Source organism: Rhipicephalus microplus, chromosome 6 (genome assembly GCF_043290135.1).
Source record: "Rhipicephalus microplus isolate Deutch F79 chromosome 6, USDA_Rmic, whole genome shotgun sequence".
Taxonomy (NCBI): domain Eukaryota; kingdom Metazoa; phylum Arthropoda; class Arachnida; order Ixodida; family Ixodidae; genus Rhipicephalus; species Rhipicephalus microplus.
Genome location: NC_134705.1, coordinates 34,022,200 through 34,040,821, shown reverse-complemented (window position 1 = coordinate 34,040,821; position 18,622 = coordinate 34,022,200). Strand labels below are relative to the sequence as shown.

Here is an 18,622-nt window from a genome sequence, read left to right as displayed (position 1 = left end):
AGTCTCCTGTCTTCGGCCACGTCACAACCCCGTGACATGTGGTGGAGGTGCTGTTTCTTCCATGTACCGGACGCCTCCGTCAAGCCGTGAACGCAGCCCACGCCGTGAAAACACCGTCGCCAGCAACGAGCAGCGAGTTAGCCGCAGGCAACAAGGTCTCCCACCGGAGTACGGGCTTTTACTGGACAAGGCTCAGAAAACCAAGACGTTGACGTCGACCACGGCGACCATGTCAACGCCGGTTCTACCTGCACCACTCCTGCTCCAGCAACCCAAAGAGCCGCCAACTTTCCGCGGTTCGCCACTGGAAGACGCGGAAAGCTGGATCGAAAGGTTCGACCGCGTCGCCGCCTTTAATGACTGGACAGACGAAGACAAGCTACGGCATGTGTATTTCGCCTTGGAAGATGCTGCTCGGACCTGGTTCGAGAATCAAGAGCGAAGCCTCACAACGTGGGACGCCTTTCGCGCCAGGTTCCTCACCACTTTCGCAAGTGTGGTGGGCAAGGAGAAGGCCGCAGCTCTCCTCGAAACCCGCATGCAGATGCCAAATGAAAACGTGGCGATATTCACGGAAGATATGATTAAACTCTTCTGCCACGCTGACTCCGACATGTCCGAGGAGAAGAAGGTGTGTCTACTTATGCGAGGAGTAAAGCAGGAACTCTTCGCCAGGCTGATCAGAAACCCACCTAAGACGGTCGCCGAACTCATTTCAGAAGCATCTACGATAGAGAAGACGCTCAAGACGCGCACGTTGCAATATAACCGTAGCTTCTCGGCTACAAGCTACGCCGACATTCAAGCGCTCGGAACCACTGACTTGTGTGAGACGATCCGAGCGATCGTGCAAGAGGAGCTGCGAAAATTACTTCCTTCAGCGCAGCCTCACCTGGAATCCATCGCGGACGTCGTACGCCAGGAGATCCAGCAGTCGCTGGGCGTTCCTCAGCCTCAAGAGCCGCAGCTGCAAGTCATGAGCACTGCTGCTGCAGCACGCCGCCACGCCCCTCCTCCATGCGCACGCCAAAACACCGCCCCATCGCACTTCCGTCGCCAGACACCACCGCCGCCACCACCCCCACCGACGACCTACCGTTCGCCAGCAGCCCAGCGCAGTGCGCCGAGGAAAACAAACATTTGACGCACCCCTGACCACCGCCCACTGTGCTACCACTGCGGCGAGGCCGGGCACACTTACCACCGTTGCCAGTACCGACAGATGGGACTGCGTGGCTTCGCCGTCGATGCACCACGTCTGCAGCCAGGGGAACGGCCACGTGACATCGCCGACTACCTGACAGGAACTCAATGGACACCACGAAGTCCTTCCCGTTCGCCGTCGCCCAGCCGCCGCATGTCACCGCACCCCCGGCAGTACTCCGGCCCAACGCGGGGCCGGTCTCTTAGCCCGTATCTGGGAAACTAAGGGCAGCAACCGGTGGAGGTGCGGTTGCTGTGCGACGAACTACCGAAGATCCTCCGACGACGACGACGCGACGGGGCTTTCGGAACACAGCGCCAACCAGGCAAAGCCCTGACGGCGAAAGCTGACTTACCGAAGGTAGCCTGACGACGCAACATGGAACTAGCAGAACAAGCCGACGCAGCCGTGACCAGATGCCACGCCCTCACTGTAATGTGAGACGGCGAACTAGCGACCTCGACGTTCTTATCGACGGCCACAGTGTGACCGCTCTCGTCGATACTGGAGCCGACTATTCTGTCATCAGTGGGTCGTTCGCCGCGAAGTTAGAGAAAGTTAGGACAGCTTGGAAAGGCCCTGAAATCCGCACAGCCGGAGTTCAACTCGTAACGCCTGCAGGAATCTGCACAGCGAGAGTCACCATTAACGGCCGTATTTATCCTACAGACTTCGTTGTCCTACAGCATTGCTCTAGAGAAGTCATCCTTGGCATGGACTTCTTATGCCTCCATGGTGCTGTAATCAACCTAAAAACAAAGTCGATAACGTTATCCATAGAAGAAGCACTACCGCCGCGCACGCTGTCAGGACACCATGCCTTGAATGTGCTGGAAGAACAAGTCACCATTCTGCCTCGCTCAAGCGTCATTATTTCAGTCGGCGCTCCTAAATCACCTGACTTGGAAGGCGTCGTTGAAAGAAGTCAGCATCTGTTGGTCACCCGAAATATTTGCGTCGCAAGAGGAATAGCAGAGCTGCGGGGAGGCAAAGCAACGGTTATGCTCACGAATTTCAGCAATGAGTACAAACCTGTGAACAAAGGAACAACGGTCGCATACATCGAAGAAATTGTCGAAGCCACCAGTGCTTTCGCCCTCGCCGATTCTGCAGAACCTGCTCAGAGGAACCAAGCCCCTCCCATAGCTTTCGACGTCAATCCCAGACTTCCAAACGATAAGCAAGAACAGCTCAAGGCCCTGCTCCTGCAATACGAAGATTGCTTTTCGTCAGCTCAAGGCCCTGCTCCTGCAATACGAATATTGCTTTTCGTCGTCATCAAAAATTCGGCAGACCCCAATCACGAAACATCGCATCATAACCGAAGAAAATGCCAGACCCCTCCGTCAGAGTCCGTACAGGGTTTTGACGCGAGAACGTGAGGCCATGAAGAGACAAGTTGATGAAATGCTGCGGGATGACATTATCCAGCTGTCCAAGAGTCCATGGGCATCCCCCGTGGTGTTAGTGAAGAAAAAGGATGGGACCCTACGTTTCTGCGTCGATTATCGCCGCCTGAACAAAATCACAAAAAAGGACGTGTATCCTCTCCCACGAATAGACGACGCACTTGATCAGCTCCATAACGCCAAATACTTTTCGTCAATGGACCTCAAGACTGGCTATTGGCAAATCGAAGTCGACAAAAGAGACCGAGACAAGACGGCGTTTATAACACCGGACGGCCTCTTCGAGTTTAAGGTGATGTCCTTCGGCCTTTGCTCAGCGCCTGCCACTTTTCAACGCGTTATAGATACAGTACTGCCAGGATTGAAGTGGCAGACTTGCCTTGTGTACTTGGACGACGTCGCCGTGTTTTCCTCGAGTTTCGACGAGCATCTTCAGCGCCTTGAAGCTGTACTTCAAGCCATCAAGACGTCCGGACTCACACTGAAGCCAGAAAAGTGCAGATTTGCGTATGAGGAGCTCTTGTTTCTGGGGCACGTTATCAGCAAGTCTGGAGTTCGTCCCGATCCACGGAAAACAGCCGCCATCGCCGACTTCCCGCCGCCCACTTACAAGAAGGCCGTGCGCCGATTTCTGGGCCTGTGCGCCTATTAGAGGCGGTTCGTGAAAAACTTCGCCTGCATCGCCGATCCTCTCACTAACCTTACCAAGGCCGACGTGGAGTTCAAGTGGGAAACCCCTCAGGAACACGCTTTCCAGGAGCTTAAACATCGCCTCCAGACGCCTCCGTTACTTGCCCATTTCGACGAATTCGCCGAGACAGAAATACATACTGACGCAAGCAGCGTAGGTCTTGGCGCCGTTCTTGTGCAGAGGGCTGACGGACTTGAAAGGGTTATTACTTACGCCAGCCGATGGCTATCCAAAGCAGAAGCAAATTATTCCACAACAGAAAAGGAGTGCCTCGCCATCATCTGGGCTACGTCGAAATTTCACCCCTACCTCTACGGCAGGCCCTTCAATGTTGTGAGCAACCACCACACCTTGTGTTGGCTAGCCACCTTGAAGGACCCTTCAGGTCGCCTTGCACGATGGAGCCTGAGACTTCAAGAATATGACATTACTGTCATTTACAAATCCGACAAAAAACACTCCGACGCCGACTGTCTCTCTCGTGCGCCTGTCGACCAACCGCTACCCGATGACCCGGATGACGACTACTTCTTAGGAACGATAACTACCGACGACTTCGCTGAACGACAGCGGGCCGACCCGGAACTTAAGGCCCTAATAGAATACCTCGAAGGCAGGACCGCCGAAGTCCCGAAGGTATTCAAGCGCGCACTTGCGTCGTTCTTTCTACGAAACGGTCTTCTACAAAAGAAAAACTTTTCACCGCTTCGAGCTAAGTACGTCCTTGTGGTGCCTTCAGCTCTGCGACCAGAACTCCTGCAGGCGCTGCACGACGATCCGGCGGCAGGGCACCTCGGTGTTTCTCGCACGCTCGCGAGGATACAAGAAAGGTACTACTGGCCACGTCTTACCACCGACGTCACTCGTTATGTGAGGACATGCCGGGACTGTCAGCGACGCAAGACACCGCGGACAAGGCCAGCGGGACTTCTGCAGCCAATTGATCCACCTTGTCGACCTTTCCAGCAGATTGGTATGGACCTACTGGGGCCGTTCCCGACGTCGGCTTTCGGAAACAAGTGCATCGTGGTAGCTACCGACTACCTCACCCGCTACGGCGAGACAAAAGCCCTGCCAAAAGGCAGTGCATCCGAGGTAGCTAAGTTCTTCGTCCAAAATATCGTCCTATGTCACGGCGCCCCGGAGGTCCTTATCACCGACAGAGGAACGGAATTCACTGCCAACTTAACTCAAGCGATCTTGGCATACAGCCAAACAAACCACCGCTGGACGACAGTGTACCACCCACAGACCAACGGCCTCACCGAGCGGCTTAACAAGACGATCGCCGACATGCTGTCAATGTACGTCGATGCCGAACACAAGACGTGGGACGCCATTCTTTTGTATGTGACCTTCGCATAGAACACGGCGGTGCAGGAGACGACGCAGATATCTCCATACAAATTGGTCTACGGAAGGAGCCCGGCAACTACGCTCGATGCCATGTTACCCAATGTCACCGACGAAGACAACCTCGGTGTGAGCGAGTACCTTCAACGCGCCCAAAAAGCCCGACAACTTGCACGTCTCCATAACAAGAATCAACAGACGACCGACAGCCACCGTTACAATCTTCGACGACGCTTCGTGGAATACCAGCCCGGTGAACGTGTTTGGGTGTGGACTCCGATACGCGGACGTGGACTAAGTGAAAAGCTTCTGCGACGGTACTTCGGACCGTACAGGGTGGTTCGACGTCTCGGCCCACTTGATTACGAGGTTGTCCCCGACGGCATCACGAACTCTCAGCGACGCTGATCGCGGCCTGAAGTCGTCCGTGTCGCGCGCCTCAAGCCGTTTCATGCGCGTTAACAAACTGAAATTATTGTTGTATCGTAATTTATTCATTGTACTTTCTTGCATTATTGTTGTACCTTCATCTTTAGTTAAAGCATCGGGACGATGCCTTTTTTCAGAGGGGGGCAATGCCACGTTCCATTTCCCAAGTTTTTGTTATCGTCCCAAAACACCACACGATTCTCAGCGCAAACCGCGCCTGCAGTTTTCGAGAAGGTTTCGGACTGTAGTAGATCATTTCGATAAGATCACGCCCACTGTGCGAACGGTACAGATTGTTCTGGAACCTACACCATCGCCAGCGATAACGCTACAACATTTGACGGCAAGAGTATAAATGCTGACGCGCTTCGCCGCTTGTCAGTTGTTGATCGAAAGCCGACGCTCCGTTCGCCGCTATCAGTCCGAGACTGCTATCTGTGCAAGAGTGCTGCTGTAATTGGACTTTCCGTTTACCGGGCACAGGTTCGCCCAAATAAACAGTTAAATCCCAACACGAAGTCTCCTGTCTTCGGCCACGTCACAACCCCGTGACAATATCAATGTCACTGTGGCTTTGTAGCTCGCAGCCGCTGCTTTTAGCAACTTTGATGCGAAAAAAAAAAAAACACAACCTCCGAGACACGCGTTCTGAAACTAAAAAAAGTAAAAAAATGTCACAAGGTTGCATTTCTCAAAGGCCATGCTTTTCAGGCTTGCAAGCTATTGTGCACCAACAAACAAGGAAGGGAATGTGAACATTGCACTGAGATCGCCGAGCCACTTCGTTTTTTTCATATCACTGCCCTCATCAATTGGTCTTTTGGAAAACACTTTGCCTGTGCGCTAAGACCTGCAGATCGCGTATCAATGTACAAACGTACTCGCAAGTGCTGCACAACGAACCAGATCAGTGCGATAAAACAACACCATTTTTTGATCGCGTCGCGCGGAAAAGAATCTTGTTAAAACGCAGCCTAAGATTGATCAATATTTGCTAAAAAAATGCACTTTCTGGGATTCGGCGCGATGCAGCGTTCGATATAGTGGATGTACCCCTGTGCGGGAGTTCGATATACGGGTGCACTGGCCCCATACTTTTGCATGAAAAATTCAAGAGGATTTCGCAACTGTTCGATATAGCCAATAATCCGATATATCTGAGTTTGATATATCCTGGGTTGACTGCGTGTATGTGTGTGCGTATGTATATGCATATATATATATATATATATATATATATATATATATATATATATATATATATATATATATATACACACACACACACATATACAGTCGAGCCTACATATAACGGCCCCACTTAAAACAAACTTTCGCTTCAAACGAACAATATCCACGTGACCGTGAAAATATACATTGTTTCAATAGCACAAAATCCCATTTACAACGAACATCTTCGAGCGCCGCCGATCGTTACAACGAACGGAGTCGGCGCTCTGCCGACTTCCCGGGAAACCACTTTCAACCACCAATCAGGCATCAGCAAGGGGCCCATAGACGCTTATTGTTGAACGCCGACCCTGCTTCTGCGCCCCTCTAGTTGCCGCTCTCTCCGACCGCTGTTTGTTATGCACCCCTCCGCCTTTTGTCCCCCCGCTACTCTGAGCACCCCACATTGCCAGACGAGGCCCGTGTTTTCACACTGCCACCGATCTTTTGAAAACCGGTCAGCCATCTCCCCTGTTTTTGATCGCTGGTACTGTCGTTGGCGTCGCCGGCCTGAAGTGACCAGACCATTTGCCCACATCGTCGGCCACCGACTATATCCGATCGTCTGCCTCTTGTCTAATTGTATCATCCTAGTGCACGCGCGTGCACTACCCCAACGAATCTGATAATTCGCGATTCGTTTCGTGTTTAAGACCTGTTCTCACTCACTTAGCACTAGGCTCAGCATGTCCTTCGTACGCATGCGGAAGCGTTAAAACAGCTGTTAGTTTGCGCGAAACAAATCACCAAATATCGAAGTCGGTGAGGCCACGCAAAGCCGCTGGTGCAACAGAGTGATTCTCTGACCACGGCCGCCAATGCATTGCACACCACCGCGCATGTCAATCCAGGCGGCCGTGCTTTGCGCGCACAGGCACTCTTTCAAGTTTTTTTATGTGCGCGTTTCGCGAACCTTTCAAGCGAGCTACCCAACCTGCCTCCTTCCCCGGTGTTCAAGGTCGCCTTCCTGCCCTCTTTTCACCCTATCAAAAGTCCTTGCCCTTCTCTTGCAAATCTGCTCTCCTCTCTTGATAACTCTTTCCTCCGTTTCCAAAGCTCCGAGATGCCAGCCATGGTGGCTCGAATTCAGAAGTTTCATTTTCTGACTAGAAACAGGCCAAGAGCTGTACCACATGTTTTGGCATCTGTGTTGCATGTGCGCGTCTTGCTCGCTCTTGGTGTGCGAGTGTGTGATCAGCATGGCGGACGGGAAGCCTTGCACGCTTTTTCCTGCCGCTCAACAAAACATCGAAAGTGTGACCATTTGGCTTGGTCGTAATTCGCACGTTAGGTGCCGCATTGCGGAGCGCTTGATCATAGCTGTTGACCACATGGCAGCCAACTTGCCTCTTCGAACGTCCCTGTATTCAGCTGTGGAGATGGTGAATATTTTGTGGGCGGCAGTGACGGCTACATGCCCGTAAAGCTGCTTTCGCGAGGCAGACTTTGTCGAGCCAGACGCTTCTGAACAGGACCACTGCGGCGGCGATTTGTGGCAGCGAGTCGTCGACTCTGACATGGGAGAGCGGGTGGGAGATCTGTTGCGATGGTTTCATTACGGCCGATGATGATGCCGACACCAAAAAACCGTGCACGGATTAGGGGATTGTGAATGAAATGCGCGGCAAGAGCCATTTGAAGGAATCCGATTGCGAGAACGACGAAACTTTGGAGCCAGTGCCTCATGCACCTTATGCCACGGGCCTTGGCCAAGAGCATGCTGCCGTTTGAAACAACTTCAGACCGCCCTCATCGCTTCTGCTCTTTGACAACACGTGCATCACCGACTTTTTCGGGCAAAAAAAACTTTTTTAAAAGCTGTGTTTCATTTACTACGAACTTCGGGATACAGCGAACAGATGCCGCGTCACGCTCAGGTTCGTTATAAGCGGGCTCGACTGTATGTATGTGTATATATATATATGTATATATATATATATATATATATATATATATATATATATATATATGAGATCTAACAGACAATAATGCCAAGGAATGTATAGTGGAAGTTATTAGAACCAATGCAATGAAAATAGGAAGAAAGAAAAGTGGGTGAAAAAATAACTTTGCCGTGTGTTCTGGTGCTCTTCCTGCTCACGGCAGTTATTTTTTCACCCACTTTTCTTTCTTATTATTTACATTACATTGGTTCTATTAACTTCCCATATACATTCCTTGGCATAAATGTATGTTAGATCTCATTGATATTGTGTCAAAATACGGGAAAACTAGCCCTTAGGTATACACTTCTTTCCCTTATATGTATGTATGTATGTATGTATGTGTGTATGTGTGTGTGTGTGTGTATATTGTTATGTACATATATGTATACACACACACACACACACACACATGCACATCCTGGACATGATGATACCAATGAGGGCTAAAATCAGCCAAAAGAGTCCATATAACTGCTATTCCAGTAAAAATCTACTAACGCGGGGGGAGGGAAGTGCTGGGGATAGGACTTCAAGTTCAGCACCAACAGCACATTCCCCAAAGATTTTCTGCCCAGCTTCAGTCGAACCGTCCACAAAAGGCGCGTAAACCCCTGCCCGACTTTGCTACAGATTGAAAAGGTGCATGTGTGTTCTGGTGCTGTACTGCGGTAATGGTCCGGAAGTGTAGCCTCAGAGAACTCTGTTTGTGCACATGCATGTTTTGTGTGAACAGTGCAAGCCGACCGACACTTGTGCAGGGGTGCAACAGACGAAACAGAATTTGGAGAAATATTTGGAGCAGCAAAATGTTACTTTCAAAGCAATTAAATCCAAATTGGGAGCAGCTTGAGGGGATAAAAACATTCATTTTTTGTCACAAAAGATTGAATTTGCACCAGTATGAAAAAAAGGCTTATGTTTAGAAAATAAATTATGTACACACCATTCAACAGCACTGCTATTTCAATAAAAGTATGTGGGAATTGAGGCTAGCCCGCTGCCTTTGCGGGGGCTTTTTCCGCCTTTTTTGCCGTTCTCATGTTCCGACATGTATCCCCTCCTTTGCTGTCTGCCGCGCTGGGAGAGCGGAGTGACGTTTAACCCCCTCACCGGGTAGTGGACGTTGACTGTGGCGCCGTGCGCGGAGTCTCCCGAGAGGTTTTCGCACGCTGCATCGGAAGCGGATAGATACTCTCCGGGACTGCCGACGGTGAGCTACGCAATCTTTTCCGTCCGTTGACTCCCGTTCCTCGGGGCTCGTCGGACTTCTCTGACGACGCCTCGCGCCCGAGGCGAACGCTCACCTTTTGTTGCCCCCACTGCGTACGCTCGGCCGAAGGGCGGTACGGTGTCCTAGTGTGTGGCCTAGCTACGCCGACCCGTCTCTCTCCGAAGCCAACGCGAGCGCCTTTGCCCTCGCTCGAGCAACCGGGCCTTGGTCCCTGTGTCTTCGTGGATCACCTTTACCGCGTAGATGTGCTCGTGGCACCCTGTGTAGTACTTTTATGCCCAAGGCGTGGATAAGCCTATTTGCTTTCCCGCCGCGCCTTTGCAACGGGCTGTACTACGTTTGGTGTTGCCACAGACAATAAAGTGTTGCGACTTTGAGCAGTATCGTGTTCTCGCCACGGCGACCGTTAACGCGTGCCCTGCGGCTCGCTAAGACTGGACCCACGCTAGTGGCCGTACTCCTTCGGGATACGTTCACTACAAGTAGTATTTTGAAATACTCCATGAGACAAACAGTGATAAAGTCCACATTAGCATTTGCCAAGCCTGTGAAATCGTTTTACAGACTCTGAAGATTCAAGTGTGGATCTGCCAAGCTGGGGATCTTGAGACTCGAGAGATTCGTAAAACAGGAAAGTAGGGGTGGCGAAAAAAAAATGACACACAGTTTTGTTTGATTTTATATAGGGCTGCACGAATGTTACACAGTAGTCCAAATGATTGCCAGTAAGACGTCAGCAATAATACTGTGCTAACAATTACGCGGCGTACACATGCATCGGTAACTGAACAAACTGTGTTGTATTCTGTGACTAGGGCTAACAGTCCATTCCATATTTTAAAACACTTTCCGCAGGCCACTGATGCATTGCGGTGAAGGTAGCTTAAGCAGCATTCTACACGGGTTTGAACAAGGCCAAGAAATGTTCCTACCACTATAGCGACCTCCTCCCCTCTGTTTTTTATGATAAAATAAGGTTTAGTGCAAAACTTCTCGCTAGCTCGGCAGGCACCTTTGACTAGATAAAACGCGGTGCCCTTTTCGGGCCCGCTGGCCAAGCGACGGCACCATATATTTATGATATGACATATTTATGGCAAATAACGTGGTCGTCGGCAACGCCGGCGTTCACAGGTATCGAGTTCGTGCCTATTAACAGCGGCACACACTTCTAGCTTTACTTCCCAACACGCCACAGCCACGTTTGCTGACTAGGAAATTCATATTTCCCGTGTAGTGTCACTGGCTACGACAAAGCATTTTCGTCTTGACTTGCGCCGTCCTGCCCACACATACAAGCCGCGGTCAGCAGACCGATGACCACATGGAATTGTTACTTTATCTGGGGTATTGCCCTTCCAGAGTGCCCTGGCATAATTAGTATACATGTTACACCGTAGTTAGGGGTTAGTCTGGGTGCCTGAATCCCTAGATTGATTGATGATGCGAACTACAGGTGGCCAATGTGGTGTCCATTTTACATGGAAATTCGGGCAAGTGAAAAAATTTTGAGGCATGTCGGGCACTTTGGCACAGTGTGGCGCTATTTCGACAAATTTCCTGGTTTCGGTGCTGCTCGGCACAAAAATGGAAAATGGTATCGAATTGGTGCAAACGGTGCAGCTGTTGCACCCCCGCTTGTGTGATTCAGGAGGACTGAATTTCTCTCTGATGTTATAGGACACATGGTTTCATTTTCAGGTCCCATTTACAAATGTATCAGGATGCGATTCCTCCCAGGGGGAGACAATGCTGTGTCATGTGATCCCTGGTGTCATGTAAACACACCAGTTTCGTAACGTTTCCTGTACATGCTGCTGGCTGGAGCTAGTAGGCCTCCACCATGTGTGTTTTTCTGTAGCTGACCCAGTGTGGCTATGCGCGTCATGTGAAATGTGTCACAACAGCCAATCACCCCTTTTCCCCCTCCATAAAAACACGTGCAACAAACGTGGAAAGAGAGTCTGTTGTCATTCTCGCCGAAGCTTGGTCTACGTGTCACGCCACTAAGCCTGCCGCATGGTTACGCATGCTCCGGCCTTATACAGTTACCAACCGATTTTCCGGGCCTGGCGAGGACCACGAAATGGTCTAAAAAAATGATCAAGCCGTGAAAATGAAATTTATTTGGATTAGAAAAGTTTAACATACCAACCCCAATAATGCCATGTTTCATTAGGTTCTTGGGGACAAGCGAATTCCATTCTATTTGAGCTATGGCATACCTGCCAAGTTCAAGAATATTGAATCCGGGAGATTTCTACAATGAAGAAGGGGGGGGGGGGGGAGCGTTAAATTATTGGCCTCTAGTTTTTTTATCTCGGTAAAAAAAAAAACCAAGAACAAAAAAAATTGCGAAGAACAAGAGGGGGTGGGGGTATCTAAATTATATGGACAGTCTAGGCTGGTTTTTTGCCTTTGCAGCCGTCATTCACCATATATGTATACCTATCTATATATATACAAACACCCAAGAAAGAAAAGCAGCAGCCCGCGCTTGGCGCCCAGCTTGTCACGATGCGCCGACACCCGCTTATCTCTCGCACGTATTTTGCTCTACGGGTGAGGGGGGGGGGAGCTAAAATGCTTGTGCACATGTTTATCGTTTCATGCGGAGAATCGTGTGCCTTTGGAATGATTGGGTTAGTTGCCGGGCCCACAAAGGTCACTTTGGTCTCTGCACAGGCCCCATTTGCAAAAAGAGCGCGCTTTTCATACACAGCGAGGTTTAACAACTGGGACACTTGTTAGTTTGTACTCATCTGTACCTGTTATTACGTATCGAGCATAGTTTTTGTTTAAACAGTGAATTACGTGTCGAGCGGTAAACGTTGTTAAGTGGCTCTTGTCCTGTGTGTTCGGTTTTCGTGCATCATTTGTGGGTGAGCAGCGCGCTGCATATGTAGATCTGCTTGCCAATGTCACCGTGACACTCCAATTTGTTGCTGTCGCATTCATTACTGCACCCTTACGGCGAAACTGTGACTTTTTTGCGTGTGTATTTCGGCCTTTCATCTACCGCTGCGTACCCTCGGAGCTTGTAATCCCTATCGTGTCGATACGACCGCAGTTCTGAGCACGTCCGTTGCGAACTTGTGGCCAACAGTATTTCCTTTTACAATCCCCGCGGGCTTGGCTGTGCACGCGCCTTCAAATTAAATCGAATTATGCTATCTACAATTGCATCTGCCGCAGTTTTGTCCGCAGAGTTGGCGGAAAGCAGAGTTGCTTTGACTGGTTCAGCAAACACTTTCGGGGTTCTGTCAGTTACATAATCACCATAGGCATCGCACACTGATCAGAGGGAGCTGCGTTGCTCACACTGCCTTGTCTCAAAGTCTTTGACATTCACCATTAGGGGTACGCAGAAAATAGATGCGTGCACGCGTCTCCCATGGATCCCGGTCACAATTCGCCAATAAATAATGCAGGGCTCGAGACGCGCGCGTCACTTCACATTTTCATTGAAGCCATATCGTGGTTGCTTTTTTTATCCGCTAGGCTATGTATTCTGGCGCTGCAGTCAAACTCGAGTGAACACTGCCTATACATGATCGTGTCAAAAGCGACCACGGTTTGGTCCACAGGGATTGTGGCAACGACAATCACACACACTGTAGAAGACAGTTTGTGCACCAGTCACACATGTACTTCCAAAGCTTCGAGTACGCTGCTCTCGGTCTTTGTTTGACGGTTCCGTATCACCCGTAGCGATTAGGAAATGTGTTCGGAACATTCGAATTTAAGCCCAATGGAGATAGTGGAATTTGGCCGAGTATTTTCACAAATTCGTATCTGCCGCAGTTTTGCATCACTTGAGATTCTACTGTACGTGTAGATGAACGTCTTTCAAACTCATTTATAATAAAATGAGCTAGGTTCGAAAAGCCTAGAGCTGATTGAGCTGCTTTTTTGTCAATGCGGCCAGATGACGCACAGAAATTTCGATAGCAGGGAGATTTTCATGACAACCGTACAAACGGAAGAAACGGTCGATATACGGGAGCCTCCCGGCCAATCCGGGAGACTTGGTATGTAGGCTGTGGCAACACTGTTGGCAAGCATGTTGGCAATCGCTGCTGCCGACTGCTGTGGGCGGCAAAGATGGTGGCTCCTTACAATCAAGCAAACAAAACTTGATGCCGGTCGCAAAAAAATGCATGCAACAGCTTGCCTGTTTGGTGGGATTTACCAACACGGTATGGGCTTCTTTTATTTGCACCGACACCACACAGTACGTGAGCCTTCAGCATTTCGCCACCATCAAAACGATATTGTCGTGGCCACGATCAAACCCGCACGTTCCAGGTCAGTAGCCACGCAACGTGACACCTACCCCCTGGAGCGCTACTGAGCACTCACGAACAGCAGCGCACATGTGATGCGCACGATAACTCAAACACACTTTGCACACCGTTAACACGATTATGTATGCAATGAAGACCAGAAAACAAACACCCAGAAAATAAAAACAACCTACTGGAATACTAATGATGATGAGAAGGCTGACTTAAAAAAAAAAGTTTTGCTATTTTGCTATTTTGCTAAAGAACATCAGACATGGCCTTAAAAACTGGAAGATTATGTGCACTGCCAATCTTGGAGGCCACCACTGCAAGCCAAGCTTGGCCAAGCTAACAAAAAAAAATTCAACAAGGCGGCTTTCAAAATCAAGCTGCATAGCTCAAAACAAACAATTCAGTCCGGAAAATCGAACTTTGGAACATAAATCGCGCCAAAAAATCGGTTGCGAAAATGCATTAGTGCAATGGGAACCTTGACGGTGCATTTGTGAAGTCTGAATTTTCAGAGTACCAAAAATCTGTCGGTGATTGTAGAGCATTTTCCTTCTTCACAAACTTAAAACAACTTTGAAAAGATGCCATTCCCAAATCATAAAGTAGATTCAGGAAAGTGGACCACCACACTGTGTTTGAGGAAGCTTTGTAGAAATGGTATAAACAATGAAAAAAGAGGATTGTAAGAGAAGGGGTCTGCGTTAAAGAAAAACATCTAGAATGCTGTAAAATATGCAATGAAGATGCTATAGCAAGAGTCAAGTTTTCTTATTTTGAACACAGGCTTTCCACGTGCAAAGCAGCTAATTCTGCCACGGTGGTGTAGCCGTTCTGGTGCACGGCTGCTGGTCTGAAGGTTGCTAATCTAGTCTGCCACGGTGGTGTAGCGGTTATGGTGCCCAGCTACTGGTCTGAAGGTTGCTGGTTCGGTCCCAAACATGGTGGTTGCGTTTAAAAAAATGCTGCTGTGTCAGCCGCCTTGCATGTTGTGTAGGCAACCCCCCTGGTTCCTGAGCACAAACTGCTGGCGATAGTGACAGTGCATAACTTTGCTGGACTTACTCGGTGTATGCGCCGTATCAAAATGCCAGAGGCTCGCGAGCTACGCGATATCGGTGCTTGTTAAAGATGGTCGAAACCTCTGGAGCTTTCCACTAGGGTGTGCCTCACAATCATGTCATGCTTATGGGACAGAGAACCCCAGATCAGCAGCTAACGCAGTGTGCTACCACTGACCTGGCTTCGAGTGGGCGCTCTTCCTCGTGTATGGGGAAGATGTCACGAGCGAGGTCGCCCACGTAAGCTCGCACTAGTTTCTGGCGCTGTAGCTGGCAGCCTGCAAGCCGCTGGCGCTTCTCCTCCAAGGATTGCCGCAGACTGTCCAGCTGCTGTGACCGTAGATGCAGCTGCTCCCGCACATGCAGCACCTCCCGGTCGGCCATCCAACACTGGGCCCGCTCTTGCTGCAGCTCCAACTCTTCTGCTCAGACAGAAAAGGTGCCCGGCTCTAGCCGGGGGTTTGGAAGAACGTGACCAGTTCGATATGTTGGGTTTAATGCCCCAAAACTACCTTATGATTATGAGAGATGCCATAATGGAGGATTCCAGAAATTTCGACCACATGGGGTTCTTTAACGTGCACCCAATTCTGAGCACATAGGCCTACAGCATTTTGGCCTCCATCGAAAATGCAGCCGCCACAGCCGGAGTTCGATCCCGCGCCCTGCGGGGTCAGCTTTATCCACTAGACAACCGCGGCGGGGCAACATGGCAAATTTAGATCAGATTATTGAATAAAAAAGAACATTTTTTGGACAGCTAATAAAGAAAGTGGCGTAATATTACCCTTTGAGCTCTTACTTTTTCACATAACCTCCTGAAGTTATAGATACAAATGCTGAGTGAGCAGAATGTTAGGATGGCACATTCAGTGAGGAAGACAGCTATGCCTACAAAAGTGGTAGAAGAGCCAGGGTATGGGCCAGTTGGTTGTCCTGCATTATTCAATGTCATTCTTTCTATGTCAATTTCATTCCCTTGTAGCACACAAAATAGTTTGTGGTACAGAAGTTGAATACCATTCCTTTGTTCCTGGCACTTGTTTTGTCCTAGTCCTAGCTCAGAATTATACTGCTTAGATAAAAACCAGTTGCATTAATGTTTTGAATTTTTCTAGGTGCAAATATTCGAGCACTTTGAATACTCGAACAAATACTACAGTATTAAAATACGCTTCAATTCGCACCTATACATTAAAAATCCCCACAGCCGTGAAGCTGCACTTTCACGTTAAAATATCGTACAGTTGAACCCCTTTATAATAGGCATGCTCCAAGCAGCAATTCTTGTCTTTTATATAAGATGTGTCTTATAAGCACGGTACTTCGTATGCATTTTCTTATACACCTGTATTTTACTGTTGGCACACCGGTGTCTCTTATAAGCATTTGTCTCTTATATCAGTCTCTTATAAAAGGGTTTGACTGTATTGCCAAGCGCAGTTATTATTTTTACTTTTGTTTGATTCGGTTTTCGCCGACAAAGCCTGGGTCAGGAATGCTCAGAAGAAATTGTGCATCACTGTTCGAGATCATTCATTTATTTACTTTATTTACAATACTGCTAGCCCTTGCGGGCTGTAGCAGGGGTGGGAGGTGAACAGGTGAACAATACACAAACAATGTTAGGCAAAAAACAAGTCCAGCCGTCGTTGAAAATCCTGTGAGGATCTACATCCTGTAAGTGCCTCGGGAGGAAGCGCATTCCAGTCAACAATAGATCGCACCAGAAACGAAAACTTAAATACATCCACCCGCAGTACATAAGCTTGGACAGAAAATGAGTGATTGGTACAAGCGGACACTCGTCCTGGGGGGCCCAGGTATACACTGGGATCCAGCTTGTAGTTCTTATGATACAGGTCATAAATAAATTTTAAGCGAGCTATTTTTCTACGTGTAGCTAACGATTGAAAGTCAGCCCTAGCAAGCAAAAGTGATACAGACTGTGTTCTCATGTAATTTGAATAAATAAACCTCGTGGCCAATCTTTGTACTCGTTCAAGTTTGTTAAATTCAGTTTTAGTATGCGGATCCCAGATGATAGCTGCGTACTCCAGCGTTGGTCTAACAATAGTCTTATACGCCAACAATTTAACAGAGGGCGCTGCATTACGGAGTTTCCTTCTCAGAAAACCCAGTTTTCGCTTCGCCAGTCCTGTAATATTGTCAATATGCTCGTCCCACTTTAAACTGCTGGATATAGTAACACCTAAGTATTTAAACTCATTAGAACTCTTAATTTCTCTATTGTTTATTGTGTATTTATAGTTAAGGGGGGATTTTTTGTTTGAAATTGTCATGCAAACAGTTTTATCAAAATTAATTTTCATGTCCCATTTTTCACACCAGTTGTCAATACATCGAAGAGCATCATTGAGGAGCATTTGATCAGAAACACTTTTCACATGACAAAACAAGAAACAATCATCTGCATATAACCTTACATCAACAAAAGAAGGCACAACCGTTGCAATATCATTCACATAAATTAAAAAGAGTAGAGGTCCCAACACGGAGCCTTGTGGCACACCTGAGGATACGCGTAAAAGAGAAGAATGTGCGCCACTTATTTCAACAAACTGCAACCTATTGCGCAAGTACGCTTCAACCCATCTTACAATTGCGGGATCAATACCAAGTATTAACATTTTTTTAATAAGTTTCTGGTGACATACTCTATCAAAGGCCTTAGAGAAATCAATTGCTATGACATCGACTTGTTCTTTTGAGTTTATCGCTGTAGCGAAAGCATGAACAGATTCAAAAAGCTGAGTGACGGTTGAAAGGCCTTTTCTAAAACCGTGTTGCTTATTATAAAACAGATTATTGTTTTCTATATATTGAAATATATATTTTGAAATTATATGTTCTATTACTTTGCACGCCGTGCATGTGATAGAAATTGGACGGTAATTACAAACATTAAGGCGGTCACCAGCTTTGAAAATGGGCGCAACTCTTGCTAATAACCAATCAATCGGAACAGCGGCAGTACACAAAGATAAATTAAAAATTTTAACTAAGAAACTAGAAACCCAATCAGAGTAGCGCCTCGAAAATTCGTTGGGAATCATATCCGGACCAGGTGATTTTTCATGATCCAATTCAAGCAGTAATGCCATTACACCCTCTTTAGATACGGTAAGAAGATTGGAACTAGTATCATCGAACGTACAGCCTTTTTTTGAATGATCAATACTTGGAGAAAAAACAGTACTGAAGTAATGATTGAGTGCTTCGGCAATCTGAATCGGTTCGCTATAGGAGGTCCCGTCTATAGAAAGCCCAGTTATTTCAGACTGCGAACTAGACAGGTACCGCCAAAATTTCTGGGGAGAGTTGGATATGTATTCAGACAATATATTAGTTAGAAAATTACTTTTAGATTGCTTGACTTCTCTTCGTACCTGAGCACTAATGTGAGCAATAACAGACGAGTTTCTTGGTATTTTCTGACGGGCGCGACATAGTCGTCGTTTTAGGTGAATGATACTTCTGGTAATCCATGGGTTAGCTTTTGCAGTTCTCTTTTCTCTTTGGGGAACAAAACGTGACAAACAGTCGTTTACTACCTTCTTAAAGTATTCCCAGAGGTCATTTACATCATCTGTAGGCGGGATAGCGTCAAAAGCCATTTCTAAGTAATCAAGAATTGAGGTATCATCGGCGGCCTGAAAATTGTACACCTTTACTCTGGTTATTTTTTTCTAATTTTTTATTTGGTTTAAGAGTTGCTGCAACCACCTTATGATCCGAGATTCCATCCTCAA

General features: G+C 48.1%; 1 protein-coding gene across 2 annotated transcripts in view; it reads right to left on the bottom strand.

The window, feature by feature from the left end:
- Positions 1-18,622, bottom strand: part of Atg14 (autophagy related protein 14) — a 131,602-nt gene that overhangs the window by 64,997 nt on the left and 47,983 nt on the right. For both annotated transcript variants that reach the window (XM_037419201.2, XM_075865906.1), the window contains one exon: positions 15,028-15,271. In XM_037419201.2, the coding sequence (XP_037275098.2) occupies positions 15,028-15,271 (244 nt within the window). The remainder of the gene's footprint in view (positions 1-15,027; positions 15,272-18,622) is intronic.